A 27,719-nucleotide genomic window follows, 5' to 3' on the forward strand; every position below is an offset into this window, starting at 1 on the left:
GCAAAGATTGGGAGGGAAGGGAGGGGCAGGGAAAATTTTACCCTCCCAGACATACCATTTTTCGTACATTTTTTGTAACTAAGCCCCCTGCCTTTATCGCAAAAAAAAATTTTCTATAAAAAAAAAAACCTCTCCCAAATGCCGGCTTGGAGATGGGTCAAGGACGGGTTGAATTAGACAATACATACTTTTGGTTTATTAGTAGCTTCTTCTATACCCATGTCGGGAAAAACAAAATACTATTCACCACTAAGCAGAAGCCGAAAACGTTTCTGCCTTTACTGATCGAGATTGTTGGTGCTAATTAAAACTTTGCGAAAGTTAAAAACTTGATAAATATAGATGATTTATACCAGCAATTCCTTATTGTAAACAAGTCTTTTATCTGCAAAATTCATTACCTTAATAAGTCATTTTAAGTTGTTTGGGTCTTAACAATGCTTCTAAAAACCCACTCAATTCTTTTTAATTTCCGTACAATGAAAAAGGCATATAGGGATTTACCAGATCACTAAACTAATTGGCTTGTTCCGGTTGCTCTTTGAAGTAAACCGAAAAAACTGTTTGAGACAATGAAGCTCCTGCTGGACCCACATTTGGCAAACGTTTTTAATAACAAGAGCTACGACAGAAACAATAACATTTTTAAATGTTATTACTGTTATTAATGTTATTAAGGTGTTAAAACACCTTACCTTAAAGGGGAACGAGGTTATATTGCTGTAAATAAGGTGCACCTTAAAAGCAACAAAACAAAGCCTGGTCGCAAGACACAAAACCTTAGAGTTACAATAAATAGAGTACGAACGGTGGATACATAAACACTAGGTTTGGATATATAAATACTAGCTTTGGATATTTCTCGAGTACTCTGGAAGATCAAGGAGTACGTTTTGTTGTTCCTCCCCTTCTTGTGAGTATTTAAACGTAATAATAACAGTATTGAGCCCAAGGGATCGTGTGTAGACAAGATGGAGCTTGTACCGTACATTGAATATTAGAATGACATTATCAGTGTGCTGGTTTTTGTGCCAGTCTGTAAGTACTACGTCAATGAGCGACAAAGACCAGTATGAGTGAGCCTTAGGCTTTTACTTCAAGGTTGTTACATAGGTCCTGCCTTGACTTGGAGTATTTTGTTAACAAAAAGATTATCACACGGTTTTTGCCATGTTTAAGTGTTACCTGTTCGGTCACCAAGGATAGTAAGGCGGGGCTGACGACGTGTTACTTTTGGAAGTACTTAACTTAAAAGTCACCCACAGGGCATGTGTCTTGAGCTTTGTTTGAGTAATGTTTGCTTTGGTTATAAGGACAATGCCGATAGGGCTGGGTGGTTTTATGTGTAAGGTTGAAAGAGGTCTAGTTTTCCCACAACATCCTGTTGTCACTACAAATTCCTGGAAGTACCTTCACTACAAGGTTATCAACGAGGCATTATCTCGGGCTTTGGCTTTTAGACAGTAGGGTTGTATGGTTGTGCATGTTACGAAAAGTTGCCATAACTGTCACAACAATTATAAACTGAGCTCGGAGTCCCAAACAGGATTTCCAAAAAGGAAATGACTTTTGAGTCACCTTTAAACGTCTATCTAACTAGTGGGTATTTGGATACCACGGCAAAACTTTCCCTCAAATAATTTTCATTGAAGTATGACGTTACCGAAACGATGGGACGTATTTCGCAAGGTAAACGGACTAGCCTTGGCACAGTGGCAGCACAGGTTCACCAAATGGTGTCATGGCACCTTAACCTTCTCATTGTGGCAACCTACAAAAATGATTCGGTTTTCCCTTTCGAAAAATAAGAAAAAATGGTAGGATGGAATTTATTATGCACCTGGATAAATAATTTCCTTTTTCCGACAGCGTTAGTGCTAATTAGACAATCCTGTCATATATGTACAAAAATTTGCTTGATTTCAAAGTTGACATAGTTAACAGCACTATGAAAAAAGAATAAGATTGTTCTATGCATTGGCTGATATATATTTTTATATATTTTATATATATTTATATATATATATATTTTTTATATATATTTTTATATATTTTTTTCTTTTTGCTGCAGTGACGTACAGGACCTCCCTCCAAAACTACGAACCGCGACGAGGAGATTGAAAACCTCATTTGCATACGAGCAGAGCTAAATCAAACGATCCATCGAAAACACGTTAACGCACCAAGTCATGCGACACAAAACTCACACTACAGCAGCCATGAAAAATACATCAAGTTCTTTGACAGGAAAATACGAGATAACAACAGTCACAGAGCAGTGTTTACTCTGGTAAGATTCCCACTTGAAATTGTGTACACTTTGACCGAGGTATTTATTTTGATGTTAGCTGAGGCTTTCTTCTTGTGTACAAAGCACGAGGAGACTAACACACTTAATTTGCCACTACAAACAATCTCGCTATATTTAAGACCCGATTCCTCACGATATGCGAACCAGTGCTTGAAGTTGCTAACCACACTCATAAAACTCACACAGACGGGGTGAACAGTCTACCTGTCTATTCTTCCTTTACTCTTAGTCATTTCTATCAGCTTCCACTAACTTAGTACTCATCTTTACCGCATAGCAACACTAGATAAGTAATCTCTTAAAGCACACCTTTTAAGAAGTGTTTTTACAGTGGCTGGAGATCATATTCAAAGTATACTTAACATTCAGCCTGGTCAATGTGTAAAAAAGGTGTCGCATAAAAACCAAACAAATATAATCTACATCTATAAACGGTTTCTAATTTTTTGGGTAAAATTTTAGGGTGAAATGGGGTAATAGCACAGACGTGTCATATGTGAAAAAATATCTAAAAAATAGATAAATAATTCAAAAGGTGAAAAAACATCGGCGTTCTTTAGTCATTAAAGACCACGACAGAAGTGAAATAAAATAGAATACAATGATTAGGGTGTCTAATAATACTTGAAAGTTTGCTTCACCCTGCTTAATTAATGAAAACACGACATAGTGGCTTAAATATAAATTTTTAAGTCAACTAAAATCTAGGGTTTAATCCTCCGGTATACATAACATGACGGTGTGGTAATCTTAAAGGCGATGGTATTTTTATTGGATCTGAAATGAGCTCCAAGGAATTCATGTTGAGCCAGACAGAGAGACTTTTGTAGTGCTACTGTACAAGTGAACGTAGAAAATATTAGGAGCAGTTTAATTTATATGGAGAATATATCATTGCAGTGGAGGTCAAAACATCTGTGAGTATACTAAAAATAAGGACATCGTAGAGACGAGTTGAGAAAAAACAACATTCAGAAATAATCTAGGATATTTAACATATAAATTGTGGGGAAAATTAGAACTGCAGACTATTTTTTTCCATAACAGGGATATTGAATTTGTGATTTAATATTTAATATTATTGTCTTTTCGGCCGTTATTCATCAAGCATACACTGAGAAGAAAGTAATAAAAATAGAACTCGACAGGATATCTTCCGCATTCAACGCAACTACAAACTAATTGAAGGCGGCCAAAGAATGAACTTTTAATAGGAATCAAAATATTTTCTCGCGCTTTTCTTTTTTAATTTTCAGAAGTATCCTCAATTTTGAGATAACCACCAAAACAAGTCTAAATAAACAAAAAATAAGCGAAACCCAAAATGGATAGCTGCGCTAAGCAGAAATAGGAAGCGTTCAATTCATGCTCTATTTCACAGCAAACAATTCTTCAATGACCTATAAATACCGATAGCTTTGAAACAGTTGGGGTTTGTTGCGAAACGTAGCTAGCGGGCTAAACGACTTGTGCATGTATTGTCTTTTCGAAGAATTTTCACGGCATATTACACAAGGTATCGTGTCGAGCTTCGGGCGATAATAAAAACTATTAGCAAGCGATGCCTCCTAGAAACGTTAAACGAAATGGTTTCGCATAGATTGCTTTTCGCACGCACTGTGCTCGATTGAATTCGGTGGTCTGTCAGTGTAGTTGTCATAGCAACTCTGGCTTGCTGCTCGATCAACTTACGTCAAAACACAAACGCTTGGGTTCGCCATAAATACATATTTGGGTTACATTTTAAAAGAATGATTAAATCAATAAATGGACTTTTATTATTAATAATTGGCTAGTTAGGCCTGAAAGGCTAATTTGTTTAAGAGATAGCGCTTAGTTTTCCGCAATAGGCAGCTATAAGGAAGGAAACCCTCTATATGTTTTTTTTCTTTATGAATCAAACAAATGTCTGACAGACAGCAATTTTTCCTCCCAACGGGTGTCAAAACTAAAGCCCACTCAAGTGTTTCCTTAACTCACTATTACTCAAATATTAATGAGACGTTGTATTCAATTTCCTGCAGTAAAGTAGCTATATTGTTTTCGCTGTCAGTTGCAAGTTTAGGTTGTTATTAAACCGTGTTTATATTTACCTGTTTAAGTTTTTTAGCTCAAAGTATAAGATAGGAATCTTCATTTCGATTTCCGGAGTAGGCAAACGACTAACACCTGTTTTATTCACTTAAACTGTTCCTTTTTAGCTGACTGAGATATAGTCGGGGCTGCGTGCATGGGAGATTTTCTTTCAAGTCCGGCAAAAAATCGTCAGGACAAATTATCTAACAACTTAAAAAATGGCCTCACCATCTTTCTTGGTTCCCTGCTTACTCCTATGGACAACATACTCTGGTCTCAGAGCCTCGAATTTCTCACTATTTAGTGGCCAGCGAGCTTCTCGCTTCTCGTTTCTCGCTGGCCACTAAATAGAGAGAAGTTCGAGGCTCTGGGACCAGAGTATGGGCCACACTACTCTTATTTTACAATGAAGGTTTTGACAATTATCGTAGATCGATTACACTTCCGCTTAAAGATCCCCTAAAGTGCCATCTCAGGTCTCTATAGTTACAGAAATTCCATTCAAACACAACAGTGATACTAGCTAATATTATGCTTTATAGAGTAACTTTACCAACCGGTGTTACTGCCTCAATAGAACATCTAAAAAAACATACGATATAAAACTTTGAGGCCAATAGTCCAAATGTGTATTAGGCGTTATCGCTCATAACAGGAAACTTTGCTGAGTAACGATACACAATATAGCACTGCTCATAATTTTAATAAAATTGCAAAAAAATCCCTAGTGTCACTGTTTAAAAGACAAATCGAATTAACAGATACTGTTTAGCTGTTCCTCGTAGCTCTGAGGAACTTTCAAATGGAACGTGCTCGAAAAGCTTCAAACCGATACCCAACTATCGATTCTGTTTTATCGAGCGGCGATCATGTGAAAGTGTTTGTAACGGGTTGCTGCGCCCCTAAGCCCAAAAAACCATCTCTTCCAAATGTTCACTACGCACTCACAAAATAGCGTAACTAAGCAATGTTAACGCGGCTGTTGCGCCGTAGAGTATATATGATGCTTTTATTTTTTTTATTTAATTAGAAGGTCAAGTCGTCGTGTTTCGATATGCCTTGTTACAATATATATTCGTTGCTTAGCAACATAACGAACGTTACGTTCATGTTTAGGTATCGAAAAATAAAAAAAATTAATTCAAATAAACGTATATTGCATCATTCTATTTTGGTGTCGATAAAGCTAAAACTAAAACCAAACCTTTGTATGTTGACAAAAATGTTAAAAACATTAAGTTGGATATATAAGATTAGTACCCCCTCAACAAGAAAACACGAGGGCTTAGACGCGGTGTCAAGTGTCTCGTCGTGAAATAGAGACCGCTCGAGTCCTCGTGAGGGCCAGCACGTGCACGCCGAGACGGGGGCAGAGTTCATAGATGCATTTAGCTTATCATGCAGTTCTTAAGCCAGATTAATAAATTGACTGGTAACTAGAAAAAGTTGCTTGAATATATATACTTATATTGAAAAAATAAAATCAGGGGTGGTTGCTTCATTTATTCGCATAATTCACCTTTAATTCGAGCCTTTTGCAGTTCTGTCTTCAACGAAAGATAAATAAGTGAAGGTGTTTTATTAGCCCGACGTACCTACTTTGGGAAAACAATGTTTTGATTATTGCAGTGCATTTTAACAACCTGTGCGATAACCTGTTGTCAAAACATCGCACAACTGTGTTTTCAAACCAAACATGAAAAAGAGTACCATAATAAGTATTGCACATGAAGTTTGATCAAACTTTGTTTTGAGAGTTCTGTTATATTAAGCTATGGCGCCAGCTTTCTTGGCTTTAAAGAAAGCCTATGAAGCATTCCCGCATTTTCGGGGGAGATCTCATTCACTGAGGGTTTTAACAGTACCCAGAATAATGTACCGACCGTTCTAGTGAGAAAGTTTCCCTGAATCCAATTAGATACAAATTGTTTTCCATTCGCCTTTTTGCGATCGACGTCTAATGGTGAATGGATCGTTATCGGCAGTTATCAGGGGTTAGTTTTTAAGTCTTTACGTCTTCGAGCTTTTATTTACTTAAAACCCTTATTTACTTAAAGCCCCTCAACTTTATCAGAGAAGCACTACAACCAAGGTGTAGTCAAAGAAATGTCACGGACATAAAAAAAAAAAAAACTTGACAGCCTATCAGAAAGCCCCGAGATCGTTTGGGACATGCGCACGCAAAAACAGGAAAGAATCCCGTTCTACAAAGGGGGAGGGGAGGTCTAAAGAGTTAGTAGTGTCTGAAAGCATGGGAGTGTTTAACATTTTATTGCGGTTTTATAGAATAAGGGGCGTGGTGATTGCATCTCAAAATTCCCCGAGCCCCGTTTAATGTGTCAGATGAGCTTTTATGAAGGTTTCATCTATCGCAAAAACGAGGAGGTTAAGAATTAATGATTCTGGCAATTTATATTAGGTATGATGCAGCAAAAAAGGCAAAAATCAGCTTTTTTTATCAAATTTCTCTAAAAAAATATATGACAAAAACTACAGAAGTCCATCAGATTCAAGTTTGACAACTCTAGAGACTTTTATGGTTTTGGTGCGCGTACATTAAAGAGCTTGCCATGCTCTGGAACATCTATTACTGCAATTATAATATCGGAAGGTGAATGAGTTCAAAACTCGAGGAGTAAGCACTCGTATTTGACACACGACAAACACAGGAATGCAGTGGGTCAGACATTGTGGAAAGTTGCCTGTAAACACATCATTGTCAACGACAGGGCTGAAAAAACGTTCTAAACGAACAAATCCTACGCGGACTTTGAGACAATAAGATCAAAAAAATAGTTATTAATGAGTGGACCTTTTGTTGCACACCGCTTATTGAGTAGACCAAAATTGAAAAGGTTTATTATGAAAAACAGTATTGAAGCAATTACCCTAGGGACTCTTTGCGCGTAACGCGACCTCGCCGTAAAGTATTGAAACGCGCAATGCACGCTTGGTATGCGCTAGTGAGTGATCACTCCAGAAATCGATACTGCATAAGCGACCATAGCATCGCGTCCCTCTTGGCGTGTTATAAAACCCTCAGCTTTCACGCGATCGGTTTATTTCTCGAGATTGGACGCACAGAAACACGAGCCTTCGGCAACATGGCTTTTATTTCGGCACAACTGTAAGTAAACTCAACTGCACTTAGCTAAAAGTAACTTTAATTAACTCGCGCGGGATTGTTTACGAACGGCGTAGATTTTTTGTTAGTAAAAGTTATTACACGCTTGGTTTAATGAACAGTAGGCGACTGAGGGATTTGTTTAGCGGGTTTTTAGCGAGTGTGCCTCGATTGTATCTATAGATGCGTCTTTACGTATTACACCTGTAGTTTGGTAAATACTACTGTTTTCTCAGTGAAAGCCGAACAAACCAAACAAACCGTAACAGAAAGAGCAGGTTACAATGCATGGGGATCACTTAGTTTATGTCACTATGCTTAGCGTTTTAGCATTTTCGAGTCTTTTCTTAGTTTAAGTCCAAAGTTTTCTCTATCAGCTAAGTAGCTTTCGAGGAAGATTAAAACATGGCCAATGATCTTTTGTCTTTAAGCTTAAGTTCGGCGGAGAGTGTAAAGGGCGCCTTTAAAGCTTCGAGGGCTTTCCAACAAAGTTTGCCTTGCTTTCGCAACTAGCGCTAGATGTACGGTTCGAAAGATGATCTCAAATTTAATCGTATTTGCTAGAGACATTTGCATTAGCGACTTTATCGACCATAATATTAGGTGTGAACAAGGAGATGTGAACAAGGCGAAAAAGTTATTCGTTTTTACGCGATTTCTCAGTCAGCACGAAACTTCAATATGAAATGATAACTTAGCGGATCCGTGATACCATTTTGCTTAAGGATTTTCTTAAACAAGGCTCTTTAAGATAACAATTCCTACTGGTTTTCTAACTAAGCTAAAGTTGCATAGTAGTGATTGAGATGTTTTTATGGATTTTTAAACACGCGCTTGACTACATGTTAGCAACGAGTAGATCGTGCTTCGAAACCGAATTAACATGTAAAACTTTGATTGAATTTTAATGGCATACAATCATGGTTCCTAATCTAAAACAATATGTGTTATTAATTCACCCTAAATTATCCCAGCAAAAGGGGAAAGTAAACATAGTTTTTTTGTCTTTCGATCCTGCCCATGCTCAGCTGTAAGAGAGACGCGAAGATGTCACGTGATTTGAATAGGTCAACTTTAAAGAGTGTTCCTTTACAAAGCGGTCAAGTACAGTCAGTTTTTTAATCTCTTATAACAAAACTCTAAGGCCATGTTTACACGGTACAGAACGAATTTCCGTCCCCTAGAAACATGTAACTCTTTCTTTATTGCATGAAACATATCTATGAATTACAAAAGTCAAATATCGAGTCTTCGCAAGTGAAGAGAAAATTATTATTCGTGTCTTAGCTGTGTGGATATCCTCTCAACGTAAACAACATTTCATTTAAGGGACACTTCAATGAAAAGTTTACCTAAACATACACAGAAAATAAAGTAGCTGGGATAATTTTGTGTAATGAACTGCTTTCTAAGCTGTTGACAGTTTTTACATTGACAACCAAAAATTATTGGACAGATGGGTTCCTATTAAAAAATGCAAACCTAAAATCCAACATGTAGAGCAAGCTTTGTTAGCCTATTGCATTTAACATTGCATGGAACTCTCTCGTAAAACCTGGGAGCGGATAATTTACACACAAGAATAACTATTATTATCTTTATTGACCCATTAACTATTTAGCGTTGCTAATTTGTTTTCTTTTACGCTAATAAGCCTACACACATGGCGGCCATACATTTACAACCTATGAAGGTACGGCGTTTAGGTTAAAACTCATTTTGTATCGAGATCTAGGGGAGGTAGGTCCCAACAAATTTTTTGTTATGTTTGGGTCATCTGTAACCAAGAAAAGGTCACGGTTTTGGCGGATTTGGTTACGAGTTGGGAGACGCCATGTTCACAGCACTTAATTGCCGTGTTGACGGCTAAATAAGATCTTAAGCAGTGAAACAGGATATCTGAGGTCTACTGTAGAATGTCTGGAACGCAAAAATGCCCCAAAACACCACCCTCTCAAAAAAACACTTTGACTAGAAACTTGATTAGTAAGTAGACAAATGGTTGCTATAGACGATCTTGAATAGAAATGAGCTGTCTTAGAAAGTCAAGGCGATGTGAAGTGGCTGTTTTGAGAGAAGTAAGGAATCACATAGATTCAATCAGATCAAGGTGAAATTTTAGTTTTTCGGGTCACAGTAGTAAAGCAGTCGTTTTTTTACTCACGAAGAGAGTTATTTTCCTTTGGCAAAAACTCACACACACAACAATGTCCATAGAAAACATGATGGTCTGATTACAACTCAGTTTCTTTGATTTCACTTGTCTTACAACAAGTCCCCAGAAAAACCTAGATTTTTTTAGTGTTAATAATTGTAATAAGAATTTTATTAAATACAAATAACGTCATTATAAAGTTTTAGCGTAATGTAAAATTTTAATTACTCCATAATACGTCTAAGGGATAACTAAGGAGGGGAAGGGTTTGCGGTGACGCGGTTTTGCCTTAAATCTGGCGCGGTTTTTCGTATTTTATTCCGCGGTATTGAGGTTTCTCTAGACTGCGCGGTTTACGGTTATTGGCTAATTTTGACGGTTTTGCGGTTTTGCGGTTTTCGCACCTTCCTTACGCCCCCCTCACAAAGAAAAGATATTCTCTAAAGTGCTGAAGCAAGCTTAGAAAGAGGATGGTGGTGTTATAGTTCGGGAGAGATTTTAGCAAACACGAGTTGTAGAAACTAAATGCATTAATTAACGGCAAGCTACATGAGAAGTTCCTGCGAGCCTTGCATGCTTTAAAACAGGTTTGGTAATTGGAGGAAAGCTCGTTAAACAACTCAGATTTAGTGTACAATTTAGATTGTACACTTCTCATGTAACTATTTATGATATAGTTCCATACGTTATACTTGAAATACATTTTGTATAAAAAAAACCTTACACCTATATCTTATCAAATATATTAAAAAGACTATCCATTATCTTTTCAGCTTACTTATCCTGTACATGTTATGAATGTTGTTATATTTAAACAAATATTCAAATTACTAAACATTGAACAAAAGAAAAAACAACATTTTGTGCATTTTTAGCAGATAAACTGTTGTAACGACATAAAAAGCATCACTTAAATATATTAATACATATGGTTCCTCACTTATTGCGTCAGCCACCGAGAACGAGGATCCGTGTGGAGCTATTTATTCATTTTCGGCCACGCACCTTTTCTACATATTACAAACTCTTTCTTCCCTCCCGAACTAGTGGCTTCTACTCTTGGCTTTTGTTGGCGCCGTTGCCTAACATTTCTATTGGGCATATAATGTTACTCATATCCAGTCACGAACAACACTCTTTTCTTCTTTTATTTTTTTTTTGTTCAGTCACGCACTGCTTATCTATCAGTCTTGATCTGATTGTGTCACGCTTCGCACATCTGGTTATTCTTTCCATCTGGTTTTGTCACGCTCTACCACTAAGCACAGCATATGACGCTGACCCTGATACAAAGTACACCTCACAATGTCACGAACTTCTTCACTCTCAGAATTGTCTGGTTCTGTCACGCAGTGCACTCCAAGTGTCACGCACGTCTTCACTTTTAAGCTTATAGTTGTTTGGCTCTGTCACGCACTGCACATCCTCGCTGTCCAACTGTGTCACGCATCTGCACTTCAGCACCGGTCACTCTTAACTAAATCCCTTTAACTGACCTCCTATCTATCTATCTCTGTCCAACTACTCTAAACATACGTGTTTGTGCGTTACTTTCCAGATATGGCCCACCTTCGAGGGGTCTTCATCGCTCCCTCTACTACTAATTACAGGGCTTCCCACCGTCGAAGCAAAAGCCACTCTGAGGTACCCCTCCCACGCGCTGAACTCTGTAGATCCCCATTGGGACGCACTGCTGAGTCTCTTAACTGGTTAGCTCCACCTAAAGAAACTGTAACTTTAGAAATCAGACCAATCTATAATAACAGGCCTAAGAACAACACTAGTATCTCGCCTGCTTTCACCTCTTCGGGGGGAGACAGGTCTAGGGTAGGGCGCGCGGACGGCAAGTGTCAAACCGACAAAAGACTTTCGTTATCCGAAGAAAGTAAACCGAAAAGAAAGGTTCCTTTATTCGTGCAAGATTCTTCGGGATCTGTTTACGACTCCTTTCTCCCGGAGAAGAATAAAGTCGACAGTCAGCCTCGAGATCGAGAACAACAGCGACCATCAGGCAAAAGCAGCCATAAGATACAAACTGCCCAATCCGACCAGCACACACCTTTTTTGGCATCGGTACTTTTACGGCAATTTCCCCAGTCGGGAATCACTGTAGTGAAAACTTGTTATCCTCAAGCTCAAGGCACAACGTTGGGCCAGCCTTCACAGGAAAGGGCACCTAGAGAAAACCAGGGTAGTGAACCGGAAAAAGAAGATAGAATATCTTTTGCGTGCTGTGCGTTGGAAAGTACAGACGTTCTCCAGCATAACAATCAGTATTTACAAAGACTTATCAACAAGAAGGAGTTTCAGCCAGAGGAGACTTTGCCTACGTTTCAAGGAGAGAGTAAGAAAACAAAGAAAATTTCTTCTCCTGAATTGCTACACACAAGTGAACAATCGAACGAATTAGGAAAAGGACGGAAAAGCCCGCCAATTTCCTTAAAAGAAGTATCTTTGTTAGAAGATAAATCGACAGGTAATCTAGAAACTGGAAGGCTGTCAAGAAGTGATAATAAAGATAATAAAAAAGAAAAGCCACTCGTCAGTTATCAGGATTTTAAACGCGAAGCTTGGGGGAGATTCGCACGAAGCAAACATCGCAGACATCACAGCTTTGGCGGTTTACCATTGGAGTATAGAGAAAAACGCTTAAGAGAATCAAGCAGCAAAGATAATACTAATACGAGTGTTTCTCTTGAAATAAAGAAAATCCGGGAAGCACAAAAGCTTATAGACGCTGCCATGGCGACAAGTGAGAAGAGCATCAAGGTCGGGGAGAGTAAGGGATTATGGGATAGCAAAGAGAATGATGGCGGCTTGGTGGAAAAAGTGGAGACTTTAGAGCGTGAAGTGAGCGAGAAGACTAAAGAGAACCAAGAGTTGACCCAGAGTCTTCACGCGTCCCAGACGAGAGTCATGTCACTGGAGACCGAGAATAGGATACTCGAGAACCAAGTCCGTATGATGGAGGAATCCAATAAAGATCTTTACAAGAATCTTCACGAGATTCGCTCTAAACTGAGAATACAGGAGAGCAAAGTGGACGAGTTAAGAATCCAGAAATCTGAGTCGGTGCGCAAGCTGTCGCAAGTGCTGCAGTCCTCACTGGACAGAAACACCAGATTCTCCTTTTTCTTGCATCAACTGGAGGCGGAGGTAACGGCAAGGGAGACGGCACAGAAAAAGGCAAAAGTTGACAGAGATGCTGCTCTTGAGAAGATATTAAAAGACGAAAAAAGGCGAGAAAGGAAAAGCGGGTCTAAAGAGTCTACCGCGCAATCTGGAAAGATTTCTAGCAAAGAAAAAGAAATCCTGCGCGGTGAGTTGGAGCAATGTTTGTTGGAGTCGAGCCCACAGGAAGCTTTGGAGAGGGTGATGCAAGTTGCCGAGATCGGTTTAGCCAAGGCTTTGAGCGTTAGACTCGATTCTAAGGACGAAGAGATAGCTGAGCTACAGAAGAAGTTGGACTTTGCAAAGGAACAAGTGCAAGCTTTGAAGAACGCTGATGTCAAGACTGTCGAAATGGAGACGAAAATTGAAGAAAGAATTCGTTCAAAGCGAAAGGCAATTGGAGACGAAGTGAATGAGCTTACTCAAGAACTATCATCTGCTGAAATGATGAAAAAAGAGCAGGAGTTTAAGCTTGACAATGTGAGGAAATTCTCAAATGCTGACAGGATCGAGAATTTGCAAGCAATGAGAAGGGTATCCCGCGACGAGATAGCAGACATCCAGAGTGCAATACGCACCATGGAATCCAAATCCCAAGTAGACAATGATCTCTCCGAGCAAGAGAAGGAGATATTGTCACTCAATCAGAGGATTTCTAAGACAATGGAAGAGAAAGCTGAGCTTTCCGAGGAGCTGTTACTCTCTCAGACAAATCTACAATCATTGGAGAAGAGATGCAATGAGAAACAGACCGAGACGCTGCAGCTATACAAGGAGCTGGATCTAAAGAGGCAAGAGATTGGCGAAATGGAGCAGCGTCTGCAGGTGGCGTTAGATGACATGACCAACATGATGATCAAGCTCGACACTGCCAACGCTGAGTTGGAAGTGAAAGATAAGAAGCTCAGGGAGATGAGACACAGCAAGGATAATGCAGAGGAGAGCGAGGCGGACAGCGGAGTTGGGGAAGAGTACAAGTTTAGCCCCAGGGGAGGAACGCCTAGGAAGACCTCGGAATCAGAGAACGACGAAGCGCTCAAAGCGATGAAAGAGGAGCTCGTCCAGACGCTCTTAGCATTGGAATCTGCTCAGGTGGAGAGGCAGGAAGCGCTGCGACAGAACGAGGAGTTGGCCGGCGAGTTGGATAAGCGCGAGCAGGAGATTTCAACGCTGATAATGGAGATAGAGAGGGAGAAGAAGCCCACTGAAGCTAATACCTCGCCCAAGCCAGTACTAGTGTCGGAGCTATGGTCGTCGGTGCAAGAAGCCACGCAAACTAAAGAAGAGAAAGAGCAGACGCACAAGGCCCTTGAACAAGAGCTTATAGTGAAACAAAGAGAAATCCTTAACCTGAAAACAGCTCTTGCAAAACAGCAGAAGGAAAACGAGGAGCAATCGAAAATAGCCGATAACTACAAGGCAGAGCTCGCTCATATGAAGGAGATTAAACAAAAGGCAGACAGCGCACCGCAGGTTTTTGAGAAATGTGAGAACAGAGACAAAGGTACAGAAATGGCCGCAGATGGAAGTGCGGCACTGCGAAAAGAGGTGAAAACTCAAATCGAGGATATCGAGGATTTGCAGGAAGAGGTTCAGAAGCTGCAACAAGTTCTAGCGAACGAGATGGAAACCTCAAGAAATCACAAGGAACAGGTGGCTAAACTCAAGGATTCGCTCAGGATTGCTAGGGAAGCAAAAGACTGCACATTCAAACGAAACAAGGAGTTAGCAGAACAACTTCAACGAAAAGACGCAAAGATTCATAACCTCACAGCGACAATGGAGAAAAACAAAAAAAGTACAGAGAATGAGAATTGGGGTAAAATGGTCGATGAACTTCGAGCCGCGGTAGAGGAGTCTCAGAACCAATGCAAGTTCTTCGAGACCAGAATTCAAGACTTAAGGAACGACCTCAGTGAAAAAGACCGCACGATTATAGAACTGCAGGCGCAGATGGATGGGCTGGCCACGGCAATCCCATCAGATTCAAGTACCCCTAAAAGAGAAAAGAAAGTAATTAAAAAAGAAAACGAAGAGGGAGAGAGTTTGTCTCTTACAGGTTTGCAGGATGAAATCAGGATCCTCAAAGTACAAGTGACACTCAGAGATAAGAGCATTGAGGAAAAAATCAGCGAGGTTTACAAAAAAGACAAGACAATCAAGAAACTCCAACACGAGAAAGAAATAGAGCTTCGCGCGCTCGCCGAGACAATAGAGAAACTGCAGGATGAATCCGAGAAACTGCGCACTGAAAATGCACTCCTTGAAAATGAGGCATCGGACACAATGGACGGTTGTGCTTTGAGGGACGAGAATGCTCTGCTAAGAAAGGAACTCAATGAGATGAGCTATTCTTTGGCTGTTACACGAGCCGAATGCGGCGATCTGCGAGAAGAGCTGACCCACATGGAGAACAAAAGCGAGCAAGTCCACGACTCGCTAGCGCATGCGCAGTCACTGAAAGATGACCTTGAGAGCCAAGTTGATGACTTGAACTTCCAAAAATCTAGCTTGGAGAAAGAGAATGATTTGCTAAGGAAGAAGATGGAGATTGTCGAGGAAGAAATGAAACTGACAGCGATCGAGAACAAACCCTTGGACGCCGTGGATGCAAAACCGCTGTCAGAGGAGAACGAAGCACTAAAAGCTCAGATTTCTCAGATCACTGTTGAGCTGGCATTGAATAGGGAGGAACTTCTTGGCGCCAAACAGGAGCTTGAAAAAACTCGTGACAAATGCGCTTCTCTGCAGGACCAAATCTCAGATATGGAGCAAAAGAAGGACGACTTAGAAAACCAAGTTACAGGGTTATCCTCGCAAAGAAACACACAGGAAAAAGAGCTGGGACTTTTGAAAAAGAGAATGGAATATACAGAGGAGGAGATAAGGCGGACGGAGCAGGATTTGTCGAGAAAGGCCGAGCAAATTAAACAAAAGGAAAGCGAACTTCGTAGACTATTCGCCGAGTCATCGTCCGATAGTCGGATTCGTGAAAATATGGAATCGAGGCTTCGGAATGAGCGGGAAACACAGGAGCAAGCTATCAGGGGTGAGTTCTAGAATCTTGGGAAACCTGTGGATCGTTTGTTACTTATTTTATTGCTGTTACTTTATTGGGTTTATTGGAATAATTCTAATTTTACTGGTATAAATCATAACCCGGAATTGAATTTAGGTGCGTAAGTTGGCTAACCTGCTCTACAAACCATAAATCAGTTTAGAATTTTCTGTGGGATGCTCATGATCAAGAAGAACGCATTTCTTTTATTGCTAAGGATGACTTAGTAGAAAATTCAGTAGATTGTACATAATTAGTACAGCGCATTATGACACATTGAATCTATTATGTACCGGAAAGATTTATTCCAGAGCTAAACATTTCCGGGTCCGATTAAAGGCAATTTATTTACTTCCTTTTGCGACAAGAATTACGAGATCATATCGATAGCTTTGCTCTTGTTGTTGTTGTGATTACGAATAAACAAAACAATAAAAGCCAGTAACCGAAAACCACGCATTTAAACAACTCGTGTCCGATGTCTCAAGGGACTTGCGCTTTGTTGGTACCAATAAGAAATCAGGTGGTCGATACTTATTCCAGGGCAAGCCTTTCTAAGCAAGGCAATACGCGTAACATGCGAAGGGCATTGAAGGGCATATTTACCAACAAGAGTATTAGGTTGGAGAATGCGCCTAATAGGGAAAAATAGTAAGATAACTCACTTATGATATACAGAGCAGTTTTGAAGGCATAACAATAGGTCTATTGTCTATCATTTGGCTTGGGTGTAGAATTGGCGGCCTTTTTGCTGTCCCAGCTGATTGCGTCAGGACACAATAGAATTCGAGGCTTTTTGATTTGTCAGCGAATTGTAAAGCACCAAAACAGACGCTCTCGTACAGCCAAGCACGCTGCATCGTACTTTCAGGGCACGCTGCTAAGTATCTAAGGGAACGACTCGCGAATCTGCGGATAGGGGATATCGAAAATCTCTAGGCCTGTGGGTCTTTTCCAAGAAAGGAAAAGGTTAGTGTCTTTTAAAACAATATTTTCGTGTTATATTCAGTGAGTTTAGATTTTTGATTTTTGCACAGTTAAGTAAAATGCGTAAACATTTTTTTATAAACAAAGTCGATTCACGCTGAGGTTAACATTTAGTTTGTTTAGCTTCAAATTTAGCTTGCACCCTGACTGTGCTCTAACTGACTGTGTAGGAATGTTTTTGACAATGTAATACTAAAATCATGTACATAAGCATGGGTGGAGTAAACGATGACCTAACTAAACCAAAAGCGTTCAACGAAATCTTGCGCAAGAGGCTAATAAGTCTTTATTACAAGAAAGTGTAAGGTTTGATTCTTAATCCTGAAGTTTTTCCATAGGTCTACACAGCATCTCATCTTCCACCCTCTAGGTACACACGACTTTAACAGCCTAAATGATGTGACAGTGATTATGTGAGCAGTATGTGCTAGCGAAAATCTATGTATGCAGCACCTATATTACATGAAACGTTCCTATTACTTTCTCGGTCCTGCAACATCATTCCATTCAAGCAATAACAAGCAATACCTTGACCATAGTCTAATGCACTTCGAGGTGTAGTGTGGGTGAAGACAAGTTTACTTAACGGTCGCTTTTTTATTTTTATTTTCAATTCAAAGAAAGCGTTTTTTCCTAGGCCAGGTAATATGGAAAGGTTAAAAGCCACCGTTTAGTTGAGATAACTCCTGTTAGTCTAAACAGGAGTCAAAAGTAATATGAGCAAATATAAAAAAATATTATTGACACCATCTATTAGAAGCTATTTATTCGATATAAGTGGTTGTGTAAAAATATTATTGACACCATCTATTAAAAACTATTTATTCGATATAAGTGGTTGTGTAAACTTTCCGATAAGTATAAATCCAAATGTTTACACTTGTAAACAACGCGCCAGTTGGATAGTTTGCGTTCTTTATGTTTGACAATCAATCTTTGAATCTTTTGTTTGAGGCGCTTTATATTGTTGACAAATACATATGACTAAAGAAAAACCAATTGATCACTTAACTTTAAAAAAACTAAATTCAATTAAACTTCGCATATAATAACCACGCACTGGAAATAAGAAACACAGTTTATTATAGCGAGCTAAGAAAACACGTTAAAGATTGTCGCTACGGCTGTATAGTGTCCACTCAAATCCATGAATACATCAGTAACCAAGAAAAGAGAATACCTATTGTTTGCACCGTACGTGTGTACAATTACTTGTGCAACGCGTACGCGTATATGACGCGGGATGATACACGGAATTATTACAGCTTAAAGCCGCATTGTCACCAGTTTACTTCCGGAGGTCCGACGGAAACCTCAACCGTTAAAAGACAAAAAAATCTATTAGAATCCGAGATATTTAACAGGCCATCCGCTCTAAATTATCGATCACATCCTCGAAGAAACTTCCAATAGACACACTGCTTTCAATATTTTGAAATATTTTTCGCGTTTTCTAAGCTACGTAATCGACCGGAAGTAAACTGGTGACAATGCGGCTTTAACAACTCTCTCTCCTGCAAAATCATGAAATTTCTGATACCAAAATACACTTCACTGTATATAAGATTTTTCACACTCGCTAAGAATTGCCCTTTTTCTTGCGGTTTTCATACATTCATATTATTGTATTTTTTTTTTTTTTAAATGTCCAACATATGAGGTTTTATTTTCCAGTCATAACGTACAAACATTGAGTATATACAGGTCTCGCTATGTCCATAGTATACTTCAAGCTTTATATATATATATTTTTTTCAATTATAAAACATATATATGAACGCACTTTGATGCGCTATTTACATTCGCAAACAAAATAGGATATTGATCAAATCGATCCCTCTTTATCGGTTATGTCCACTTGTCGACATTTCCTGACGTTTCAAATTCTGTTAACTTTTTCTTAGTACTTTAAGCTAAACATGTCAAAAGAATATTGATAATTTCTGACAATATTAGTGCATCTTGTTTCTCTTCTTTTTTTTTTCAAAAATACACAAATAGATAGTTTTAAAATAAATATCCTACTAAGTCGGAGCCTTTTTTGTTTTATAAAGAAACGAACTCACACTGGCAGAGCCTTTGGAGAAAACAAATGCTTGATTAAATAATTCGGGTGGAAATCTTAGGGGCTAAAAAGCACCTGTCTTCATTTAACTGGCCGATATACATCCTCTAGTGTTATATTTAGCAGCAAAAGCCGCATTGGACTTGGTAACTAAATTTTTGTAATTTTTTTATAGTTAAAGAAGAGGTAATCGAGCAACTGACAGTCAAGAATTCTGAATTGCAATCTGAGATAAGTAAAATCAAAATGGTATCGACCGAGTCGAGATATGAGCAGCGCAGACTGGATCGTGAGCTTACCGAGATGCGCGACCGATTCCGGGACGCTGAACGCAAATATGGCACACTTAAAAGCGAAAAAGGCAAGATCGAGGACGAACTCAAAGACACCAAGAAGCGGCTGACGCAATACCAGACGGAACTGAATGAGGCGAGGACTGAGATTCGGCAGAAAGATGATGTGATACGTAAGTTGAACTACAAGAACGCTGAGCTTCAGACGCTGCTATCGGAGAAGAACGACGCGTTGAAGAGAGAGGAGAAGCTGCGAATGGAAAACATGAAGGCTCTGGATGTCATGAAGATGAAGCTGGAGCGAGTTGAGGGGGATGACAAGAAGCAAAAGGACAGACTATTCAGCCTCAAGTCCGCGTGTTCGGAAGCAAACGAGGCGTACGAGATCGTAAAGAAGCAGAACCTTGCACTGAAAACCGACTTGGAAGAGTTGAAGAAGAGCTTTGCTGACAAGAATATGGAGGTTGAGAACAACAGACGCGAGAAGGAACGCCTTGAGGAGCAGATTCTGAACGCCTCCCGCACCATCGACGACATCCGCAAATACAGCAACCGTGACGAGAGCATGTCTCCCGACTCCGCACTGGGGATCTCACTGGAGTCCCTCGGCGATCTAAGCTCGGGCCCTAACAGCCCGAACTCTGATGTCTCCGACCAGCTGTTTGACGAAGGTGATCTGAAGTTCTCCGCCGAGCACGACCAGAAAGGACTATTGTGTAAGATGCCGACGATGATCGAGAACTTTCGAGCAGTGGTGCGCGACAACGAGGCGATGAAGATCAAGCTACTGGAGCTAGTCTCTTATAGGCAGAAATCGGACAACCAGTTGCAGCATTACACCAGCCTTAGCGATAACCTGCAGAAGGACATCAAGGGCAAGGATATGTTCCTGGAGGAGCTGCAAGGGAAGAGCCGAATGCTAGAAGAGGAGCTCCACGAGGCAAAATCCAAGCTCTTGGACGTTGAGAAGAACTACGCCGCAGCCGCGTCAGAGGCGGACCTGATGAAGACAACACTTCAAGTGCGAGAAGAGACGGTAGACGAGCTTAGAGAGAAGGTGGAGCTGTTGGAGGAGAAAGAGAAGGCACTCGAACTCTACTCCAAGTCCATCGCTGAAAAATACGAGCACGAGTCACAGGAAAAGAAGAAGATTGTCGAGATCAGTGAGACACTTGAGAGCAAAAATCGCAAACAGCAGGAGCTCCTGGAATCTTTGGAAAAGAAACTGTCTGAGTTCTCTGAGAAGGAGGAGAGAATGGCTTCCAAGATCCAGCTCCCAGTCAACGAGTCCGATATCTCTTCAACTGATGTTGCCATGGAGACGCTAGAAGGGAAGCTAGATATGATTGTCAGGCACAGTGAAGAGCTGTCGAACTCACTGAGCGCTGTGCAGTCAGAGTGCGGCAACCTTCAAGCAGAGAACGAGCGACTTCTGAGGGAGATGGTAGAGAGAGACGTCTATGATGAGCTTGTAGCGAAGGTTCATGAGCAAGAACTGTCCTTCCAAGCTCGCGAGAGCGAGTTCTCCGAGAGAGTGTCCAGCTTGGAGGAGCAAATTGGGGCTCTGGAGAGGGAGAATAGAGAAAAGGAAGAGTCCATCAACTGCTGGGTGGAGAGAGAAGAGGAACTGCTTGACGAGATGAGAGCTGTGAGGCAGCAGTTCGCTCCGCTTGAGACGCGTAACGAGCTCTTGAAGGCTGATATTGAGGCGTTGAAGGAGAGCAACCGAGGGATGGAGGAAAGCCGCACTAAGATTGAGTCGGAGATCAAGTCAACGAAGGCGAAGATGTGCGAGATGGAGATCACAAACGAGGCGTACAAGGAGGAAAACGACCGCTTGCGCTCGGAGATAATTGCGCTGTCAGAGGAGAAATGCGAGGTCGAATGCAAGGTAATTGATCCATTTCTATAATTTTTAGATGGTCTTATGGTCATATACAGTATTTTATATAAGAACAAACAAGCATTCGCGGAATAGAAAGAGTTATCGAAAAAAAATAATGATTTATGTATACGTAGAATAAAGAAGGGTAACCCACTATTCACAAAACTAGTAGAAGGATGGGTCCAAAAGTCTGCTGGCAAATAGCATGCCATTTTCTTCCCAGCCAAACTCGCTTACAATCTATCCCTTTCAGCATGAACTGAAAGGGATAGATGTAGGCTTGAGATGGCAGGCTTTGTAACAAACGTTGTTGTTATTATTGTTACTAGGTGTCAGAGGCCGAGCGACAAGAGGTGAAACTACACGAGGTGATCAAGCACGAACGCGCACAAAGAAGCGAGTTGGAGGCAGAACACAACACAGTATTGAGCAGGTGCGAGTCCCTGCAGAACGACCTCGTCAAGGCAAAGGAGAGCATCTCTTCCCTCGAACAAGAGCAGGAGAAGACGCAGAGAGTAAAGGATGACATGGAAACAAGGCTACTTGAGCTCGCCAACGCCAACAGCAGCTTCAATGACGAGTTGATGGTAGCAAGAAGAGATCTGGGAGAGCTTGAGGATCGCTACAAGGAGGCTGTACAAGAAGAAGAGGAACTTCGCCAGAAACTTAGCAAATCGAGCATGGAGAACTCTAAACTGAACACCGCGTATGAGCAAAGCCAAAGACGCAAAGAAACCGCAGAGAAAGACCTAGTTGAGGCAAATGCAAAGAATGAAGACCTCGAGGCTGCCGTCGAGAAGGCGCGCATGGAGAAGGCGGGAGTGCTTAAAGAGATATCAGCCAAAGAGGAGCAGATTCAACGGATGGAAGCCAAGATGAGTGATCTAGAAGAAGAGAAGCAGAAGTTCACAAACGAGCTCTACCTTAGCACGAGGAAGGTGTTGAGTTTGCAGCTGAATCTTGAATCTCTGCGAAATGAAGTGTCTCAACTCGGTAAAGAGCTACGTCGTCTCATCCAAGACTCACTCGGACGCGAACCCCGAGATGAGGCAGAAGAGAAATCGATTGAAGCAGACATCGAGAAGAACCTTATTGAGAGCGAGGTAGTCGTTATGGCGTTGCGCAACAGCATCAAGACGACTGAGAAGAGTCTAGATCTGATCCGTCCTGAAGCCAAAGTAACAGAGCATGAGTATAACAACTGCCAGAGAGATATCGACTGCATGCACCGTGAATTCGCCTTCCTGAAAGACCACTTGACTAACTTCAAGCAATCCTGCCAGAAACAGTCAGATGAGATCCGGCGCATCAAAGAGGACTTGAAGTCCAAGGAATCTCTTTTACAAGAGACAAAAGAAGAGCTGGAAGCTCTCAAAGAAGAGAACTCAGAGAACAAAGAGACAATTCTCCACCTTCAAGGCAAGTGTACAGACCTGGAAACCCTGTTTGCCGAGTACGAAAGCAAGGCAGAAACCACACACGAAGAACTGGTCCAGGCAAATCAGACAATTGCTGCGCTGGAAGGCAATGTTGCAAAGCTTGAACAGAAGAAAGCAACACTCGAAAAGGAGCGTCTAGTGTACCAAGAGAAGATTAAAAACCTTGAAGCTGGCGTGCGCACGGCGAAAGACGAAACTCGTATGGACAAGAAGAGAATCGCCACGCTTGAGGTAGAGTACGCCGAGAAGCAGGGAATGGCACGCGATCTGGAAAAGATGGACGACAACTTGACAGAACTTAGACTGAAGTATGATGACTTGGTGAAGGAAAGAGAGGAAGTGAAGTCAGACTTGGCCACGACGCGAGAGGAACTGAGACAAGAACAAATAGAGCTGAAAAACGCACGAAAGGAGGGTGAGAACATGAAGAAACATGTGATGGCTGAGAAAGACGCACGCAGCAAAGTAGAGCAAGAGCTACACGAGAGCAATGAGCAGATGAAGACGCAGAAAAGAAACATTCAGGAGCTGCAGCGCAATGTAAGCAAACTAGAGGAAGAGAACGCAGTACTTGAGGAGAAAGTCAAACTCTTGGACGAGGCAAGCAGCAATCTGAAGAACCAGACTGAAGTACAGACTGTTGAATTGAAGCGTCTAAGAGACTCGCTGACCGATGCGAAGAACCAGCTTACCACATCAAACAACAACTATGAGGGCAGTGAGAGGGAGCGCAAACGTCTTATGGAGGAGCTCATTCACTCAGAGGAACAAGTGAAAAAGCTTCAAGATACGTGCAATGAGCTACTGCACGAGAAGAGCGTCGCATCGGACAAGGTTCTCGCTCTTAATGACACGCTGGAGGCTACAGTATTAAGCTCTGAGCAGATGGCGAATAGCCTGAAACAAGAGTTGATGACGACGAATAAGGATCTCGCTATCACTCGTAGCACATTGGAAAGGAGCCAGAAGCGAGAGGAGGAGCTTCAGGAAGATATAAAGCAGATGGAGGACAAGATTGCTATCATTGAGGAAAAGAAACAAGAGATGGTGGAAAAGTTCTGGAAGAGTCAAAACGACCTTTCCGAGGCCGAGAGTACTATTGATAGCCTCAGATCTGAAAACAAAGACCTTAAGAACAAATGCGCACTGATCACGCAGAGGGCTGAAAGGCTGGAGGAGACAGTGCAACTGGAGAGAGAAGAGAGCGAGAAGACTATCGGGAACTGGAACGACAAAATGATGGAGCTGAAGTCTCAATTCACACGCACTTCGGACGAGAGAGATGACTTGAAAGCCAAGCTTGAAGAGACGGAAGAAACGCTGGCCAGCACAAAAGAAAACCTGGAAGAGACCTCAACCAAATTGAGCGAGACTGAGAAGTTGCGATCCTCTGAGGTGAGCGAGAGAGATAGCAGCATCGAGGAACTGCGCACGAATAACGAGAATCTCCGGGGGGACCTGAAGAGAACCAAGGAATCCTTCAGAGAGGCGTGCATCGAGAACAGTGACCTACGTGAGAAACTGAGTGTAACGGAGGAAAAACTTGAGCGTGTTGATGCCAAGCTGCAAGAGCTAGAGAACGATAATGTGGACGCTCTAGCAGAAGCTCAAGCCAAGCTGAACGTCGTCAACAGAATGCGCGCATCCAACAGCGGTGAACGCTTCGCAGAACTACAGTCAAGCACCTTCCTGGCCTCTTCAGATGACGAAGATTACCATGACCGTGTGGACGCTGTGCCATCGCTTCCTGCTCCTACTGTACAAGAGGCGATCGCGTCCTTCCACCGTGCCTGCTTGAATTCATTCAATGATAACAGAGCGTTGCAAGACAGTTTATCTGCCGCCAAGCAGGAGATTGAACGCCTGGAGGAGACGATCAACAAGGATCGCAACGACATGGCGGAGCTGAAGAGATACCTCGTGGAGTCCGAGAAGAAAAAGACAAAACTGGAGGAGGAAGTGAAGCGTGTGCGCCGACGCTTGGAAAACCTGAAGCAGAAGGCAATTGAGCTTGAGAGACAGAAAGACGATGAGCTTTGCGAAGTTAAAGGCGATAAAGTATCGCTGGAGAAAGAGCAATGGGAACTAAGGGAAGCCATCGAGGAGTTGAGGGCGACGCTAAAGGGAGTCGAGGAAGAGCGCGATAGATACGAGAATGAGCTTGATGATTCTAGAAAGCAGTACCTTGACGCCAAGAATGAGATCAAGCGTACGCAACAGCAGCTGGACGATATCCAGGATAAAATGCTAGACATGAGGAAGAGAGTATTTGAGCTAGAGACAAACGAGAAGTGCATGCAGCAACTATTACAGGAACGCGAGAAAGAGCTTCAAGTCAGGCAAAATAAGATCTCGGAGCTTCAAACTCTTTACGACACGTGTAACCAGAAGAAAACTGAGCTATACACACAGGCGGCAAAGGCTGAAGATAAGGTGGGACAGCTGGAAAATATTCGTAAAGAGAACGTCACAGAGCAAGCGACGCTCAAAGACGAGATTCGATCGCTGAATGGCAGGATCACCGATCAGGAGCGTACATTGGCAAGGACAGAAAAAGAGTTAGAGGAAGCAAAGGAGCGCGGAAATGAGTTGGAAATTCAGCGCGGAAGCCTTCAAGCCAGCAACGAGATCCTCAAACACCAGGTCGAAGTCACAAGAGGGGAGATCAAAGCTCTCAAGGAATCATTCGAAAAATCCACCGAAGACAACATGAACATCTCAAAGGTGCTCAATGACAGAACGACGGAGAAAGAGAACCTAGAAACGGAAAGAAAGTGCCTTTTGCAGGAGAAAAACAGAACACAAGATCTTCTAGACAAATCTGAACAGGAGCTGAAGGCAGCAGAGGAGAACCTAGTGAAATCCTTCCAGGAAAATGAATCCCTCAAGAGGCAGATGCTTAAAGTACAAAGCACATCGTGCGCAGACTCTGTCAAGTTACAAGCCGACATTGGCAAATTAAAGACCGAGCTGCAGTCCACAAAGAAAGACCTTTCTGACAAGATCAAGGAATACAACGACCTGTTCGCCAAGAACAAAGTCACAGAGAAAGAAAACGAGTTCCTCAAGAAAGAGTTGGGTAATACCCACAACCGTGAAGCCGAGCTCAAACTGGATTTCACCTCCACCAACAGCAAACTCCAGAGCTACGTGCTTGAGCGGGAGTGCTGGGAACGTGAGGTGAAGACAGTGCTAGCCGAGATCGAACACCAGAAGAATTCCAACTCCGCCAAGGAGCAGCGGCTAGAGAGGCTACGTAAACGCTATGAGCAAGAGATCGGATTCCTTAGCCAGCGAGTGACGGCACTCGAGAGAGAGTTACGAGTTGTTCAAGAGGCGAGTGAGCAGCAGAGGCACGCAGATGAGATTGCGGCGAAACTTGCTCTAGAAGCAAAGGTAGGTATAAAGCCTTTTTTACTAGAACTCCAAATATTTTACAGTGAAAGAGAGAGAAAGCTGTCAACAGTCTTCTATAGGTCTGGCCTATTGTGAGGATTTTGCTCTTAACACTCTAGTAAGCAATTGCAAATAGACTGTTAAATTATCTTTAGCAGAATTGACCTTGGTAACTAACAACCAAGACTTTACCTATAGAAGAAATCTAAATAGACAAACACACAGCACCTGATATATAGTATTCTAACCATTTTCAATCTGATTCTAGGATATGGAGATTGACAATCTGCGCATGAGGCTACAAGCAACAAAGATGACAGCAAATGATCGCAGCTCCGTAGTGGACCAGATGAAAAACCAGCTAGATGAGCGAAGCCAGCAGATCAACGAGCTAATGGAGCAGATAAAGATCCTGAAGGACAGTTACCACCTAGAGCTGGCCAGTGTGCAAGCAGACCTGAAATGCTCCCAGATGGAGAACTTGCTAAAGATCAGGAGAGGTAAGCACTTTACAACAAAGAAATTTGAGTGCTTGTGAACGAGCAAGCTGAAAAGCCAGAATGAGAATGAAATCAGTATACAAATATGCCTTTGTGTATAGGGGACAAAGGACATAAACCTGTGCATTAGCATCCACCGCCCCACCCCCCCCCCCCTCCACCGCCCCTATCCACTGTCAAGAGTCCACTTGTTGGCCACCTATGGATGGAATATTAGGGCAACTATTGCAAAACCTTTACCACACATCAGTATTAGACTGGCAAAATACAATAAACCATTAACTCACATTTTATCTATTTCCCATAGATATGGGTAATGACAACAGCTTCACAGCTAGCCAAGATACAGTGAGTGACCTGTTGGAGGCAATCAAGGCGAGCAGAAAGGAGTCAGAGCGACTTCGTAAACTACTTGGAAAAAAGATGATGGAGATGAAGTCTCTCAAGAGACACATCTTATCTGAGAGAACCAGTCCACGACCAATCACGTCTAAGTCATACTCAATATATGGCAGAGATAAGCTAGGTGATATTAGTGTAGATTAGACTCTATCTAGGGGAAGGGAGGAGGGAGGGATCTTTTTTATATACATGTAAGCATACAGAATATTATCAGTTATCTTTTTGGTTCAGCATTATAAAACAAACTAAGGCTTTGGAAATTATTTGCTAATTTTTCAAGTTTCTTTCAAGGAAATACATTCATGTTTGATCTATCATACCATGCTTACAAATTATCTAGTTTTCATTTTTAAAAGCTTGATGATAATTATATCTAGCAAAAACATCAGCTTATTAATAAAAAATAATATATTTTTATAAGTATTTTTTGTACAACTATAAATATAACTTGGGCCATGAATTCTCCGTTTAATATTGTCTTTAGAAAGCAAATGTGCTTGTGTTCTTTTGGCCAAATTCAATGGAAATAGGCAGACATAAACTTATAACTGAGAAAGCAAATGATGCACTTCAGAGTAACAAAAACCACTGATACAAAAAGGAAAGCAGAGAATCAACAGGCCTTAATAGTTCCAAAGCTTCTGTATTGCATAGCATTTATTTGTAGTGTGAATATAAGCTGATAATAATAAGTTATACCAAGATGAGTTATCTTGATAATATAGTAAATATTAGAGGTTAAGAATCCAGTCACAACAATAGTAAAAGTTTAAAGTATTCTTAGTGTGCACCAATACACTTCTTGTAACCATATCGTGTGTGTTTTGAAAAAGAAATAAAATATATTTTGCATCAAA

At 41.3% G+C, this 27,719-nt stretch overlaps 1 protein-coding gene across 2 annotated transcripts; it reads left to right on the forward strand.

The window, feature by feature from the left end:
* The first annotated feature begins 1,507 nt into the window (after positions 1 to 1,507).
* LOC116614752 (centrosomal protein of 290 kDa) lies at positions 1,508 to 27,719 on the forward strand. 2 transcript variants are annotated; one of them, XM_032376111.2, is made up of 7 exons: positions 1,508 to 1,689; positions 2,072 to 2,290; positions 11,225 to 15,886; positions 19,123 to 21,131; positions 21,455 to 25,960; positions 26,229 to 26,460; positions 26,768 to 27,719. In XM_032376111.2, exons 3-7 carry the CDS (start codon positions 11,227 to 11,229, stop codon positions 27,004 to 27,006), a joined length of 11,646 nt encoding a protein of 3,881 aa, XP_032232002.2. In that variant the 5' UTR covers positions 1,508 to 1,689; positions 2,072 to 2,290; positions 11,225 to 11,226; the 3' UTR covers positions 27,007 to 27,719. The 2 variants fall into 2 exon arrangements, with proteins under 2 accessions (XP_032232002.2, XP_032232001.2); XM_032376110.2 differs by lacking the exons at positions 1,508 to 1,689; positions 2,072 to 2,290 and adding an exon at positions 7,353 to 7,514.

Source organism: Nematostella vectensis, chromosome 6, assembly GCF_932526225.1.
Source record: "Nematostella vectensis chromosome 6, jaNemVect1.1, whole genome shotgun sequence".
NCBI lineage: Eukaryota > Metazoa > Cnidaria > Anthozoa > Actiniaria > Edwardsiidae > Nematostella > Nematostella vectensis.